The sequence below is a fragment of the Anabas testudineus genome, chromosome 22 (assembly GCF_900324465.2).
Source record: "Anabas testudineus chromosome 22, fAnaTes1.2, whole genome shotgun sequence".
NCBI lineage: Eukaryota > Metazoa > Chordata > Actinopteri > Anabantiformes > Anabantidae > Anabas > Anabas testudineus.
The window spans coordinates 17,619,856-17,634,712 of record NC_046630.1 but is presented as its reverse complement, the minus strand read 5'-3'; the positions used below and the strand labels follow the sequence as shown (position 1 = coordinate 17,634,712).

The window sequence follows — 14,857 nt, the reverse complement described above, 5'->3', positions numbered from 1 at the left end:
ATGAGCACTGAGCCATAAAGACTTCTGATGGAAACCTAAGCAGCCAGCACACTCAGGAAACAAATAAAACATCTTTATGAGCAGGGTTTATGATCTTAATAGGCACAGTCTTGGTCCAGTGGCCTCTAAGTGCTCCGCTGGACAAGTCTGTGCTTCAGAACTGACTTCATACACGAGCTACTGCCTGCACAGCCACACACAGAACTCTGCACAACTCACTGTTTCATTACGCCAGGCTGCTGGGTAATTAAAAGAACACTTTCTCTGCCCGTGAAATTACAATAAATTCCCATTAGCTGTGTCTAATGCACATTTTGCACATTAAGACAGAGAATATGGAACTGATTGATACACAACAAACACTGTGAGAAGGAGTCATGCAGTCTGTGTAATAGGAGATAAAGTGAAGTTTTTTTAAGCAATTTTCCATCACTTTTGTTTTATAGTGTGTTGGTTACACTGCAAAAAATGCAAAGTGCATTATCTTAAAATACAAGCTTTAATTTATTATTATAAAAAAGTTTATTCAAAAAGTTATTTTAATCGGGAGCATAAAGTAGTTTTTATGTTTTAAGTTTTTATGTGAATATGTGAAACAATGAACTAATGAGAAGTTTAGTCTTTTTAGGTTCTAGTTTTATTTCTTTAATTTTATTTTTTTACTAGTCCCTCATCTTCTCACTGACAGGCAAAATCACTCACATTTGTATATGCATATTTTTTACAATTATTCAGTACAGTTGTTTTATTTTTATACTTGATTTAGAATCAGAATCTTTTATTCTCGAAAATAAGAATTTTATTACATTAAAACAGAGTGAAACTCTGGGCGAGGCAGATCTTCAAACCCGTCTCTCCTCTTCTTTTTCCTGTTTGTTCCCGGAGAGTTCGTCGGGTCCTTTGAAGCAGAACCAGACAGGTTGTGATACGTGACCTTGTCTCTTTTGTTAAACAGACAATGAAGGCTTGTTGGGCCATTAGTTCGTCTTTGTAGGTGCTCTTCTAGGTGTGATATCCACCCTGTCTTTGCTAAAACCACAAAGGTGACATTAACAATGCACCACGGGGACAAAGGGAGTCTTCTGTGGCCAAAACCACCCCGAGGATATTTACTACAGTACTTTTACAGTGGAGTCTCGACTCAAATATAAATGACCTCAGTAATGCAGGTGTTTCAACTTTTAAGTTTTAACACCACAAAGGGGAAAGACTATAAGAGCTCTGAGATGCACTAATAACTGAAGAGTCTCTTTGAATCATGCAAACGTAGTACTCTGCTCGAGTGGAGACATCTCATTGGCAGGAAAAGGAGCGCAGAGTGAGCAGTGATTGGCTGAGACGATGACATATTCTGTGAAGACTCAGCAATGGGACCTGTTACGCCAGATGCCCTCCTCTCGTCCCCTGCAATGTTTGCAGCCCCACGCACGCGATCCCTCGCTCCGCTTGGCTGCACCCTCTCATCGCATTACTTCTGCTATTCTAACTCCTCCATCAATTATGCACTAGAATAACTCAGGGCCCTGATGGAGCCAAGACATAAAAGGGGATCATCAGCACAAGCTCTCGCAGCGTCAGCCTGCGTGCTCCCACCGTGCTGCTGCTGCGACCAGTGATACGAGCGCCAAGGTACAGAGTCATGTAGGGTAGCTGCGATGGCACTCACCAGCGGGTTTGTGCAGAAACCAACACGACAGCTTGTATGAACATCATTCAGTTAGTAGGTCATTAAAGGGGGAGATAGCCCTCCCCGAAGAAAGGCTTATTCAACAAAGTCATAAAACCTTGTTTTAGAATGATTATTTCCATAAATAAATAAGCTTGTCACATCTGCACTGGATTACTACACATATTTTAGGGCAATTGGTCTTGATTTTGTTATTTATTTTTCAGACGGAGAACACAAGAGACACGTCTGAAAAGTGGATTATTTGGTTTGACTAATTCCAAGAATCTATCAAATTTAAAACAAGACAAAAACTGCTCAATTATCTCAATAACCCCGACTGACTTGAGGGAAATTAAGAAACAATGTCGATTTAAGAATCCTTATCCTAAAGCCTCAGGTCGTCAGCTTTAAAGGATGGTGTTTGCCTGACTTTTATGGTGATTTTAGGAAATCTTATCACATTAACAGTGCCTCTGTTGAAGAGGTTTGTGTTTACAAGCAACATTGTGCATATATCAAAATGCTGCTCTTTGTTTGGCAAAGAAAGTATCTTATAAAGTATCTTCTTATAAAGTAAGAAAGTATTATCTAACTATCCGAGAATGCCTGGTTCTAAAGTGACTACAAGGTATCTGCGAGAGCTTATATCCTACAAACTAAGATATCCATCATACAATTAAGTCAGTAAGGATGACATTTAATGTCTGTATCATGACACAAAAATCTACACATAAAAAAAAAGACAAATAATTTCCATATTCCAAATCCAGATTTGAACAGTTTTAACTTTACTTTCAAATTTTTTCCCGTTTGCATAAAAACTAGCTTCAACCAATAAAAATGTCTGCGTTAAAAAATAAGGTTTTTTTTGGTAGTAGTTTAAATGTTGCATCAGAAAGACCATAAAATGCTCAAGTGACGTCCCAGGATTCGTAACCTACTTTTATTCCCCCAAACAAAATGGAGTTGAATTAAGAAAATGGCTGCCTGTGCCCCCCAACCCCACCCCCTCGCCTCGCCACACACCACACTGAAGAGGCGAAGAGGAGTCAGCCACGTCTATGGAAAGTGTACAGATGTTGGCAGTCTGAGATTTCAATTAATGACCCTGCAACTCAAGTTGCGTGATGATAAAATACCAAAAACAATCTAATCGCAGTCATTCATCACCAAAGAAACACAGGCCAGGAAAGGATTTAAGAAGAAAACATAAAGAGAAGTCAGCATAATGTCGACCCCTCTATTAAAGTCGTGGTGCTCCTGACCTGGATTTCTCCTGGTTGCGTGTGAAGGTCCAGGTCTTATCGTGAGATCACAAACAGCTTTTTTTAATATTTAATGGGTCCCAAAGCACCAAGTGTGCTGGAATCCAACAGGAGGAAACACTTCTGAGTCCTAACAGACCAGAGAGCCGCACAAAAGGTCCCGAAAAGTCACACCAAGTTCATGTAACAGCAACTGCTCTTCACACAGGGATAAATAACATTTGTCCTTTCAATATTTTTCACCACGGGAGTCTGAAAATGGCCAAACAGGCTCAGACTTCTTCTCTGTTGTGGTCTGAAAAAACACAGCTCCAGACCATCATCAGACAAACCCTCATTCCTAAATGATTACATGAGACATTTGAACCCGTGAAACAAAAGTAATTAGACAGCAGCAGCGTCTCCCAACAAAAGCCTTTTTTCCTCCATCAGAGATGTTTTGCTTTGTCTTTTTTGACTAAGAGTCAAACTGGCTAAATCATACGTGCAGCTCCGAGAGCTTCATCACTCTGTGAATCACACATGATTCACAAAACTGGAAAAGTAATACGCTCACACATCAGATTTTGTCTAATTTCTTCCAAGATAAACATAAAGCTAAAAGTCAGCAGCCATTTAAAATCAGGAAATACTGCCCTGATGAGGAGGTACACATACTTTATGTTTCAGGCCTCCCTCCAAAGCCACAGTGACCCAAATATAATTCCAGAAACATTAACTTGGAGGTTTGGCCCCCACTGTCAAAATGATCACATTTGCTTTTTATCAAGCCTGTATTTCAAGCCAATTTGCATTTCAACTGTAATCATATATGATTTGAATCTACTGATGTGCCAATTTTCTCATTACCTCCATTTATCTTAAACCAGAAGAGACAGCCAAGCCGTGTCAGGATATCCACGCCAGGTAATAAAACTACCAGTGTCGCAACCAACAAGTAAAAGCTGCAGATGTTAACCCAACAGTTTTCAGTCCAGAATTAAGCTTACAAATCACCCAAAGTGTGAGTTATTCATCATCCTTTACATTGACTCCACATAAAGAATAAATGCACTTTTAACTTGTACATTGTAAAAACATGATATCCATGATATCAGGTTGTCCTGTGTCTCAACCTGCTTCCAACACAAATCATCTGGTTTCAAACATGTTCTAGTGAGAATGAACACAAGGTATGGCCTGATATTGAACCAGAACCAAGTAAAATGTCAAAAGCTTTCTAGGTAAAGTGGGTTCATTTATATTGGAAGCAGGTCGACATAAAATTATTGCAAAAGACAAAATTAAAACACTTCTTTAAGTTTCCCCCTAAAATTTTGATTTTTACAGTGAAGTCTTGCACAAAACCTTTGTATGCGCACAACCCTGCAGCTGCAGCTTTCTCTGACAAACTGTCATTGTTTTTCTTGGACACCAGTTTACACAGCAGGTCTGGACAAACAATCTGAATTCATGTTTCACTATTTTATGGCACTGAAGAAAATTTAAAATGCAGCAAGGATGTGCTGAGCACCCACCCTGCACCGCTATCTTTGATGCCGTGTGATGCCGTGCAAACAGCAGCAGCCGTGCCCTGTCTGTTAGCAGCTTAGTGACTCTTTAGGACCGTTTTGGAAGCACTTTTTCGAAGCTTTACTGCAGTCATTAGGAGCTAAGGCTGATTAATGTGAATGGTCAGGCAGGACCTGGCTTTCTGAGGGAAGAACAGAGAGGGGTGAAGGGTCCCACAGGAAGTGTTTTGTGTCTCCACACAAAGGGATTGCTGACCTCTTAAGCCCCTTAGAGCCTCTTTGCTAATACCCTCACCGGTGCCTACAAAGACACAGGGGATGCCATTTCACCACTCACATTTAAACAGCGCACACACACACACACACAAAGTCCCACTAAGATTAAAATGGCAGAAAAGTGAACCTCTGTGCAGTGGAGTGAGACTGTGAGATTAGGCCTGAAGAGTCCCCCTGCTAATCCATTGACTGTCGCGCATATCAAACAGAAAAAGCCAAACTCACACAGTTACTGATCTCGACACACTGCATCTTATCAAGGCAGCTGTGGCTACTGCTGAATCATGTTAAGGTTTACAGTCTTAAAATAATGGCAAACATGCTCGTGCGGAAACATTATTTCAAACTCTTTCCATTGCCAGTCAATACTTTAGAAAATGTTGTACAATCAAAGGTCAATTTCCCTTAATGCACTGGATCCCCTTTAAAAGAGACCGCTTTAAAACAGATTGAATAGTTGCACTGCTAACAGATTTGATTCCCTCAGCTAAGTTATGCTTTCTAGATAGAAGTGCCGCCATTTGGCCCTAAAACATTCCTGAAACAAGCCAATTTGTATTAGAAAATGTTGACTGATGTGAAACATTTACACCTCACTGGCAGTTTTACATGTATCACTTAGATAGATTAGATAGAAGAGTTGTTTTTGAAGATAATCTGTCTTATTATTGTTTCTTTCAAGATACTGACACTCAATTTTAAACAAGTGGATTAATCTTGCAAAAATAAAAATAAGTGCTCCATGAAGGGTTTTCTGTTTCCATGTGTTCAAAAGTCCCAATTCAGATCTAGAAATTTCATAAAACTTGACATCTACAGGAATCTGGATGTAATAATCAGGCTGCATTGGTTATTGTTTTAAAGTTATTCTAAGCAAAGATTGTCTAGATCAAGACAATGTATTTTCACATCACAAATAGGTTTTTGTGCTCTAAAAAACATTTATCCGGTGTGGGCACAATATACCCGATACCACAGGGAGAAAATACCCAGGACAACAGGTCCTTTCACAACAAGGACCCAGTGATATATGTACTTATAACTAACAACAGTGGGCCACTACAACTCACTGAACGTGGGTAAATTTAACTCAGTATTGAGTAGGCTCAATATTGACCCAACACTGAATCAATTTTAACCCAGGGACGTTTAGAGTGTAGCATTAATCCAACACTGGGTTACTTTAGCCAACAGCAATGTGATTTTGGTTTTGACCCAGTAGTGCTGTTCTTTATATTTTTTTCATCTGGGTCAAAACAACCCTTTTACTGTGTCAGTGCTACAGTATATCGACTCAACACTGGGTCCGTTTTAAACCAGTGATTTCCTGACTGACACTACATTATCAGGCTGCACTGGTCACTGTTTTGCTCTTGATTCAAGAAAATCCCATTTTTAGGCCCCAGACATTAGCAGTAAAAGAACTTTTAAGGAAGAGAAGGAAACACCACCAATTTTCAAGAAGTATTATAACCACAGTGCGTTTGCTGTGCCTGAGTTGAGATAATTATTGCTATAAGCCAATAAAACTGCCCCGCTTAACCTCTCGTCACTAGTTCCTGTCAATCACGCCCAGCAGAATGATGGCCTCATCCTATTAGTCAGAACATAAAGAGAGGGCTGGGACAGCTCCTCTCTACAGGCAGGGTCGTACTGAGCATGAGGAACTGCCGGCCTCTCCCCCCTCTGTAGAAAGCTGTGTATATGAAGCTCGCGGCTTCTTGACCTGAAGGTTCAGTCTCTTTAAGTACATTCTGTAAGGTAGAACTGATTAAAGTACACAGAGTGGTAGGAAACTGACAGGATATGAGACCCTGAATATGAGAGATCTCCTATCTGAGATGTGACGCTCTTTCATTTCATGAGCTGGGAGACTGAGGTTCTGCGAGGAGGCTTAATGCTCCTGCACTTTGTAATAAAACGGAAGGTAAACCTCAGATAAGAAGCCTCTCATCCTTGGTTTATTGACAGTTTCTGAACCTCCTCCCTTCGGCACAGGAAATGACAATCAGGCAGCTCTCTTTCATGGCTATTTGAGATTGACACTTCCTCAGGGTGGAAACACTGGTTCTGACCCCACCCTGGGACTCCACAGCCTCAACACTCTTCCCTGTCATAGCCCCGGGCCTCTTATTGGGAAGTTTCTCCACTGTGTTGTCCCTCCTGTTCTAATCCCCCCTGCCCACCTCGGATAACATATGCACACTCTCCGCAACCACATCTCCCTCTCCCATCGCCTCCTTCTCGCAGTCTGTCTATCTGCATAGCTTAAAGCCAGCTATGGGTCGCTGAGAATGAGCGGAACAATAGCGGCCTTTCAGGCAGACTGCGCCGGGCGCTGGGAGAGGGCTGCGGTCCTGAGACCCAGTCAATATTTGGACGTGGTTGCCTTTTTGTGTCCGTTTTTAATCCAAGCGGAACCCAAGCAGCAGGGAGCTGGGAAGAGGCTGAGAGTGGAAAGCAAGGGTAAACACTGGAAACAATGCAAATGGGGCAGCTCACAATACCACTGGGAAACTATCACAACATCGGCTCACCACCAAGTGAAAAATGGTATATTGTTTCATTAAGTGGAGATTAAAAAGAGAGCAGTGTAAGAAAAGCAAACAGCGGAGGTCACTCTGCTTTAAGAAGAAATATCTGCAAGGGTATTAGCTCAACTAAAAACAGCGCAGTTTGTCCAGGAAGCAAAGCAACTACCATCATCAGAGATAAAGTCAATAACCATACTTATACCCAACAGGAAAACAGGCCACTGCAAAGATTCTTTGATTGTCTTATGAAGTATGTTGCATCTGCTGCAGAAAGCTTTGGATGGGCATTATCAGGGATTAAAGGAAACCCCTGGGGTGACGGTGCTCTCCCTGAATGCTGGAATCCCTCTCTCCCCAGCTGTCAGGTCGTTAGTCCCACCCAATGAGGTTCTTTGATGACGAGGGGTATCAGTTTCTATGGCATCGGGGACACAAACAGCTTGGGAGATTAGGGACGGAACTCGGCCCTGATTCTCCGTTGATCCCACCTATCAGCAACAAATAAACACCTTGGGCCACGGCAACGCCTGCGTGCGGACCATATGGACCCGAGTAGGTTTTAATGAAGCAGCTAAATAGCTGGTGAGCAGGGAATTCACTAATAGCTCCTTGTCAGAGCAGCGGTAAATACCCCACTCATACATTTTATTCCATCATTTGGTTACCAACACAGACGGCGAAGCTGACAAGGAACATCTGTGGCTCATTTTTCTTACATGAGCTTTTCCACCATGAAACACTACAGTTTCTGTTCCAGCCCTCGATTCCTTGCCTTCACTGGGACGTTTTTTGTCCTGATGACTTTCTTACGTCTACTTAACACACGTGTTAATGATATATAAATCAGTTAATAATGTTTCATAGACCACACAGGAAGGACAGTCCTAATAAGAAATAATAAGAAGTTCTACTTAATGGCTTTATTGATGTGTATTGTTTGGAATTAGAATCGTATTTGTTAGAGCTAATACTTGATCATAAGCTGTTAGCAAGAATTGTGTAAGTCTGTACATTCATTAACTTTCTTAAAATATATATTTGTAATGGCTTATAAATTTTAGCTCATTTTTAATAATACTAATAAATCAGTTACTAATACATCATAGATCACATATTAGCATTTAGCATTAGCATATACATAGATTCATAAAGTATTAATGAATTGTTCATTTATCACTTGCAACAGCGTGTCACTTATGCATCCTGCTAATAGTATCTTGTCAAAATAACAGCAGTTACACATTATCCTACATTATTTTATCATAATAAAGTAATGAAATCAAACCATACAAGTTTATATTTTGCTGCAGATGTTTTTCATTTTTGACATGCTTCTTCGAGTAAGGCATTAATAAAAGTTTCTTCTGTTACAATAATGAATCACGTATGCAGCTATAAATATAAATTTGTTATTGATTATGGTTGGAATTTGCTAGATGTGAGGATAGGAGGTTGAACAATGCCGTCTCTCTTTTTGCAGCCAGGACCCTAAAGCTTATTCTGACAACTGTTTATTACTATTAACACGAAGTAATACTTAATTGTTATTAATAAAGCCCATTGAAAAGTGAAACAAAAAAATAAAAACAAGTTATATACTATACGTGTTAAATCCTACTGCTAATGCCTTGGCAATATGACAAGAGAACAGTTTTATGGTAATAAACATTCATTCATTCACTCTAATTCCAAGACAATGTATGAAACCACTTTGAGTCTGCAGCTCAAACAAGTCCGACAGAAACTGACGGCATCACCAGGGTTTTGCAACATACTCTTAACAGATTGTTGTGAAATTTAATTTATTTTTTTAAATATCCAAATAAGGACTGTTCCCAGACTTTTCAGACATGCACAGCAACTGTGTGCACAGTCTATGCACATAACACGCCAAGACTAATGGAGTGACTTTCAGTAGACTGAACAATGGAAAATATTTTCCTGCAGCCTGTGCAACAGGATAATTACACTTGACTGATAAATACAAAAATATCCCAGTTATCTGAAGCTAATATGGTTCAGTTTTGGGGTTTTTGGCATTAAAAAAAACAACCAGAAGTTATTACATCAGATCTCCGGAGTGTCTTTCTAACAAGGTTCTCTAATACTTGAGATTCCTTTAATTTCATTGAGTAGCTCATACAAGCGCAGCTACTTGCTGTCACCGTGGAAGCTTTACAAACTCCAGGCAAGGCTGAACCCTCCTCCGACGCTTTCAGTCCCACTCGCCTAATCAGCAACAAGCATCAACGAAAGGAGATGTTTCCCTGAGATGAAAGCATAGCAACATAAACTCATGTTTATCTAAATTACTGATAAAGCTCCTTTTGGCCACTTTAAAACAACAGCAACACATGAAGATGTCATTGCATTTCCATTTTTCACGACTCACTTCCCATTTCAATCCCAGAGCTCCTGTAGGGGATTTCATGAATGGCTGAGTGTGGACTGCTGCTCCGGATGCCATTTTTCCCCACTTTGGTCAAATATGCAGCAGAGAAGGCAGAATAGGGGGGTACCAAAGCTCATCTGGAAGTTGGAACTGTACCACAGCAGGTTCCCAAGGCTCCTATACCGAGTATAGTTACATTACACAGCAGGGATCCAGGGCCCGTGAGCTTGTATGGAATCCTGTTAAGTTTTTCTGCGGGTCAGGGGGCCCCAAAGCTTTAAGCATGACCCTCTCTTACATTATATTGACTGGGTCAGGTTTTGATTAAAGTCATGAATGAGAAAAGGAGACAGTCATTTAGAATTACTCATTTATTTAGCCCCCATTCTGCAGCGACAAAGCCCAGGCAGGGTGCCATGCCAGAGCCGTAACCGGGCCCCATTGCCGATGGTCCTGCCCTGGTTTTGACCCTGACAACGGTCCCCTCTGTGCTGCTTAACCCGCAAATCGCCTGGTTACTACTGAGTGTGTGACCTCAGCATGTGTGGATCTCTCATAAGACTGAGCACCATGCTGTGTCTTGGCCACTACCAAAGTACCCCTGTGTACCCCATTATTGTCTGCCCCAGCATGGGCCAGGAGGAGGAGGGCAGAGAAGGTGGAGGGGACACTTGGACGGGGGAGCATGGCAACTAGGAAACCAGACTTGGGAACTGGGAACTGTTTAAAGGCCAAGAGAGAGAAAACAACCTGCAGCCTGTGAGCTGGATAGAAAGCTGTTATCAGACTCAAATATCTGTTTGTTACGGAGCAGGAACAGCCTTTGATGCCGCTACCACAGAATTTGCATTTATATCATTAACATCTTGTCAGTTCAACTACTCTCCATGAAACTGTGTGTGCACACACTTTGCCTCAGGGTCACCATTACGAAAACTTGCAGCAGCAGTGTTGTGTGTTTGGACTCTGAAGCCCAACAAACCAGTTTCTTGTCCCTCAGCAAATATTAATATAAAATATTTTGTTTTGACTCATGTAAAGCTGTTGCTGGCTAAAACCAGCGAGTGAAAGCGGTCCAACTGAAACAAAGTGACACATACACTCATTATATCACAATGTGCCCAAGTGCCAAGAGTGAGGCACTGAGTCACCAAGGGAGGTGCCCTGACACACACACAGGAGGAGAAATGTCACTTTAGTATCCAAACTAGAAGAATCTGGGCTCCGGTTCAAAAGTTTTTGGAGAGAACTTGTGATAATTAGAACCAGGGAGCAGCTTTAAGTTTGAACTGTCTTCAGTCAACAAACGCAACAAATTATGTTTATCAGCAATTAAACAGAAAGCATAAACTTGACATAACTTTAAAAATATCTCCAAACTCCCCCTGGATTAATCTCCATTTAGCATTTAAAAAAAACATGTCAGTCCCAATCTACGGCAGCATCACCTCATATCATCTTATATTCTAACCCAGCAGGCTCATAGCTCTCCCAGCGCTTGTAACACTCCTAGTGCATTTAATTCTCGAGCTTAATGTGCAGAAAACACCGAGTATTTAAGCGTGGTAGTGCGTAAATGTGCGTAAAAGCGCACAGACTGTGGAAAAAGAATCAGAACTGTAATCGTGGTAACAATCCATCAGTAAGGACAAATACAAGGGTTGTAAATGACTGACAGTCAATTTGTCAACCCTGTGTTTTCCGACGGTTGTAATTCAGTGCAGTTTTACACCGTTATTTAATTTGTTAAAATGTAGAAACTGAGGTTTTGTTTGCTTCTTTAAGTTGATTACTTTGACCGTCATGTGAAGTGTTAAAAATCATGATGTACTGCTGCAGACCGGTTAGAGTGCACCTTCAGCCGGGCAACGTCAAGGGTGATGCCCGCCGCCCCCTGCGAGCGCAGGGAGCCCCCCTGCGTAGCCGGAGCATCCCCGCGGGAAGAAACGGCTGAGCGGGCGGGTGTGTGACTTACTTGGGGTTGGTGCGATTCCAGTAGACGGCGTATCTGTCGGACACAACCTTAGAAGCCGGGTCCTGGCCGTACACACACATCCCAATGATGAGGACGAGGAAGATGAGCAGCACTTCCACCTGCGGCATATTTGCTCTGGAACTCCGACGAAGCCAAGCTGATCCCTGCTCCCTGCCGGGGTGGGTTCAAAGGTTCTGATGGACGCGGCGGGGAAAATGGAGCAACGGTCAGGGATGAGAGTTCACCTATTCCCGCACTGATGTGGCAAATGTCTCTGAGTTTGTTGCACAATTAAAGCTTAAATGCACTTCTTTGAAAACAGCGATCTCTGGTTCAGTCCGATGTTTTTTAACAGTCGGATCGTTTGCTTTGCAACAGGCTCAATGTTCACTCGCTTTAAGTCAACACCAGTTCTACTTAAAGTAGGAATCAGCCAGTGGAAATCCTCAATATTTTGATTTCAGCCACGAACAGTCTCCGGCTCAACTCCGAGCAGCTCAGCCAACACTTTCTCCAACTCGCGTTAAAATTCCCAGTAAGGAGGCAGCGCTGCGTGCGCAGAGGGAAACTCTGCAAATCAGTCAATAAATGATCCACAGTGCAGATACACACACAGCACAGTCACAGTCCTCCCGTCGCGGCTGATCTCCAGCTCGGGATCTGTCCTCCTGCTTCTGTGTGAATCAGCAAGAAACCAAGAAGAAGCCTCAAACCGGCAGCTCCAGCTCCAGCTCCGGCTCAACCCGCAGCTGCCCGAGCGCTCCTGCCCCGCCGTACGACAACAACAACAAGGAGGAGGAGGAGGAGGACGCGCGCAGTAAATCAGACCTCTCCGCTGGTCGCGCACGCACAGTCTCCGGGTTAAATGTCCCCTGACGAGCGGCTCTGCCACATAACCGAGAGCGCACGAGAAGCGATGGTATCAATCTGGAGGAGCCAAACCAAGTCAGCAGCGATGTGGCTCCTGCGGCCATGCTCTCCAGGACCTGCCCCCCCTCCTCCGACTCCTCCACCCCTCTCTCTCTCTCTCTCTCTCTCTCTCTCTATTCCTCCCTCCTACTGTGCCAGCCGGGAACACTGCAAAAAATGTTCTTCTTGACAGTTGAAGCGTTTTATTCTGACTGTTGAATCTGACTAGAGCTCGTTTTCTCCAAGGAACCGAAGAAAAGTGCTGAATGCATTCATCAGTTTCAATGCAGATCGATCCAATCTGAACGCACGACCCAGTGCCATTACAATCCTCTAGAAAAACCACGCATTTGTTCACATGCGCGTCCACGCCGTCACTTGCAAGCAGGGTTGTTTTTGCACAGCGCGTCAGTGCAGATACTTCTTACAGTGTAGAGTTTTCACAGTTGCGCACGGTCTCATTGGCTTGGATTTTGAATGACGGGCGTTTCGCTTACAAAAACAACATCCCTCCTCCTTGGGGGGTATCTGTGCTTCCCAGCCGGCACTCAGGTCCCAGATAGTTTCATGAACACGTTGCTCAACAAGACCCCCATTCACTGGCTGAACCATATTTTGAGTTTCTCACTTTTGTCCTGCAGCAAAAAGTTGATTTGGTTCAACTGCGCCACAGCCAGCGTTCAGCTTGGATTATGTCGTCAGTAATAGCAGCATTGTTCTGTCCAACAACAGGCAGAAACCAGTTTCAGGACGGTTCTGTAACTCTGAAACCAATAAAAGCCGATAAGTATCTGTGCGACCAGACTTTCCATTTGTTTTAGGAGAAACTGCATTTCCATTCCACACTCAACCAGCATCCAAGAATAGCCCCAGATTTATTATTTGTAACTACAAAAGCAATCGGATTTCATATGCTCAGCGATTTTACAGGCAGTGCATTAATGTAACACACATTCACAATAAAACTTGGTCTCCCGCAGGTTTCAGGACTGTGGGGCCACAGTGAGCCGTGTTCATCAGGACTCAATGCGCCACGTAGTGGTGGCAATAAGAAAGTCATCGAATTAACTGAGGCTTTGTGGTGTCTTTTGTGTAAATCCTATATCCTGATCAATAAAGAGACAGATTTAACTGGATGAAATTCTATTGTGGGAATGGAGAAATCTAAATCATCCAGACTGTATAAACATGACCAGGTGGAGATTGTCCATTAGTGAGTCAGCGCAGAGACAGACAGAGCTCAGTCTGGTTGTTGGACTAATCCTCCTCATAACAACAGTACCACTGAGGAAGCTCCTCGGCGCTCAGAGGGAGGCTGTAAACTTTACCGAGACACTGAACAGTCCGCAGACGGTGGCTTCCATTCACCAACAGCCAGATTTATTGCTGCTGAACGAGCCTGATGACCTCCATCTCGCGTGGTTCAGAGTTCCTCTCCATCTGTTTGACCCCTGATAACCCACTTACTTTAAAACTATTGAGTTTCTCTGAGTGCAGAATGAAAGAGGGTTTTATAGAAGCAACAGTTAAATGGATGTGTAGAAATCCTTTTTCTCATGATGGGTTTCTTTTTGTTTTTTGTTTTTTTTACTTTACCAGGATGCGAGCTCTGGGGCCACCACGCGCAAAATGAAGTGAAATAGAAAGGGCACCGGGAAGAAATCACATCAAATGCTTTATATATATCATATCAGAGGTTTTATTGCATGTGCCAGGCAGCACAGTGGTTCACAATGCCGCCTCACCGAAAGGTAACTGCAGCGGGTCTGTATCCAGCCACCTATCTAGTTCAATCTGTATCTTCATGTTCTCTCAAAAGCTCCTGTTGCATGTTTGGTATGGAAATAAAAGGTCACAGAGGCTACTACGAAACAAATCATGTTTGGTTTTCAATAAAAGCAAAGCTATTTATCAGTTCACTCTGACTGAAGGCTGTGTGTTGTTATACAGTATATGTGTATGGAGTAGTTGTTTAGTTTCTGGTCTGATGAACAGACTATTAGGAATATCTAATGCACATCAATAAGTTTAAAGTAATGTCTGCTGCCAACACAGACAGAGGAACAGAGAAGAGAAGCCTGATGAGGTCTATCTGACTCCAATGTTTCATCTATATTCATGGGAGCTAATTAACAGTGTGCAGATCTTTTTATTTTTTTATTTCTCGTAAAAAAAACAGCAGAGACTTTAGTTTTATTATCTCAAAGTCGTCCCGTGTTATTCTGAGCTGCAGCGACGGAACAATGGAAAAGTAACGACACAAAAATCCTTAGGGAGTGAAAGAAACTTCTCACGGCTACATCGCAGCTTGTCCAAGTAAAGGAAT

General features: G+C 42.5%; 1 protein-coding gene across 1 annotated transcript in view; it reads right to left on the bottom strand.

Annotated features, from left to right (window-relative positions):
• Positions 1–12,619, bottom strand: part of LOC113148473 (ephrin-A5b-like) — a 65,457-nt gene extending 52,838 nt beyond the window's left edge. The window contains exon 1 of the mRNA XM_026340173.1: positions 11,623–12,619. Within this exon, the coding sequence (XP_026195958.1) occupies positions 11,623–11,750 (128 nt within the window). The 5' untranslated portion in view covers positions 11,751–12,619. The remainder of the gene's footprint in view (positions 1–11,622) is intronic.
• Positions 12,620–14,857: the final 2,238 nt, after the last annotated feature.